This window comes from Coregonus lavaretus, assembly GCF_964263955.1.
Source record: "Coregonus lavaretus genome assembly, chromosome: 5".
In the NCBI taxonomy this organism is placed as follows: domain Eukaryota; kingdom Metazoa; phylum Chordata; class Actinopteri; order Salmoniformes; family Salmonidae; genus Coregonus; species Coregonus lavaretus.
Genome location: NC_139992.1, coordinates 5,708,073 through 5,709,948, shown reverse-complemented (window position 1 = coordinate 5,709,948; position 1,876 = coordinate 5,708,073). Strand labels below are relative to the sequence as shown.

The window sequence follows — 1,876 nt, the reverse complement described above, 5'->3', positions numbered from 1 at the left end:
CATATTCTTGCATTTTACCCTCAACTACTTACACAATACACCATTGAGATAGACTTGGACGTTATCTGATATCATGCATTGTTGTACATTTCAACTCTACCACACTTGATGAAGGCGTTATGTCCCAATTGAGCCACTAGAGGGAGATGTTAAACAACATATATAAGGAATCTTGACGTCCTCGGAATGTACTATTAGAATACTTACTTTCTATCATTAAATAACATGGAACAACCACAGACTTTGGTATTTGGACTTTAAAACCCTAAATGACTACAATGTATTTTATAAAACAAGCTTATGCCTTCTTATGCCTTCTCCAAGTCATTCCATTCCAATCGATCCAAATCATTCTGCATCAACACCACATGTATCTATGATGACAACACTGAGATGAATAATGTCAGTGTATTGTTACATGAAAGAAGCAATTACAACAAATGTATTACAAAACATATCAAACCTATGTGTGTCATATTTAGGAATAAAAACATAGGAACTATGAACATCTTAATTTCAAAGTTAAAATATGTTTAGCTGTTACTTTGAACCATGGATAAAAGAAAGCATAAATTATTGGATTAATTAAGGAATTAGCAAGTGGCAGACAGCTGATGATAAATAATGATAAATTGTCAATAAAAAAAAAAAGAAAATAAAAATAAAATGGAATCCAACAACTTAGATAGGTGAAAACAACAATAGCTAGAGTTTTTGCTGCTTTTCTCTCTGACTTATTTGCCTGTACAGTTGTAACACCAGACACACTGGCAGCCTCTTTTGAAAATACTTTTCTGGCCTGTGATATGGCCACCACAAATATTTTACAATAAAGTGTTATAATAATAGAGCACGGGACAAACATTGTAATTACAAAGTCAATTCTATTACCCAAGACTGACCCTTCTACAGTAAAACATTCTTTCAAACACCTGCTGGGTACCTGTACATTTACAAAGATTTTTGCAATAGCAGCATCATATATGATACAACAACACCAGGTAATGGATATACAACACATCATTCTTGTTATTGTTATTTTAGAGTGGTACAATAAGGGATCACACACAGCAACATAACGGTCAATAGATATCAAGACCAAACTGCCCACAGATAAAGAAGAACACAAACAAGTGATGCAGAAATAAAACCCACAGAAATATTCCCCAAAATCCCAGCATGGTTCCATTAATGCTACAGTTGTTAATGGTATCACAATCAATCCCACCAGGAGATCTGCCACAGCCAGAGAGAGGATGAGCAGGTTGGTTGGAGTGTGGAGCTGCTTGAAGTGAGAGATGGAGATGATCACCAGTATGTTCAAAAATACTGTAACTGCTGAAATCAATGAGAAGAAGATGTACAGTGTTATGTAGATAGATGTCGATAGCAAAGTCTTTCTGCAAGAAGAGTTTCTGTCTTGAAAACAGTATTGAACATCTTCCTGTTCCTCCATTTGTAATAAAGGGTCAAAATGCTGAGGTCCTGCTCCTGCTTGGTCCTGTGTGTGACCCTGTCAGGTCAGCCTTCTGACAAACTCTGAGCTCTGCCTCTCTATTTATCTCTGAATGACTGACACACACTCCCCTCCCCAGTGTCTCTCTGCACACTCACACGCGCACACACACACACACACACACACTCACACACACACACACAAGCCCACAAATGAACAAAAGGTTGGATAAACAAATTATTTGTCAAAACATGATGTAATGTATTACAAGTTTGTATGTTGCTATGGCCACCTAGCCTGTCCTTCACTCTTACTGATAGATAGAGATGAGAGAAAAAGGTATGTTTTATCAACTGAGGGAAAATATAGTATGGGTGATGATTTGGTCACCCAAAGGCTATTTTACATGGGAAATAGGAT

At 36.8% G+C, this 1,876-nt stretch overlaps 1 protein-coding gene across 1 annotated transcript; it reads right to left on the bottom strand.

The window, feature by feature from the left end:
- Positions 1–499: 499 nt before the first annotated feature.
- On the bottom strand, positions 500–1,456 carry LOC311128853 (trace amine-associated receptor 13c-like; the record flags this gene model as incomplete). Its single annotated transcript, XM_084161073.1, has 1 exon — positions 500–1,456. One exon carries the CDS (start codon positions 1,454–1,456, stop codon positions 500–502), a length of 957 nt encoding a protein of 318 aa, XP_084017199.1.
- Positions 1,457–1,876: the final 420 nt, after the last annotated feature.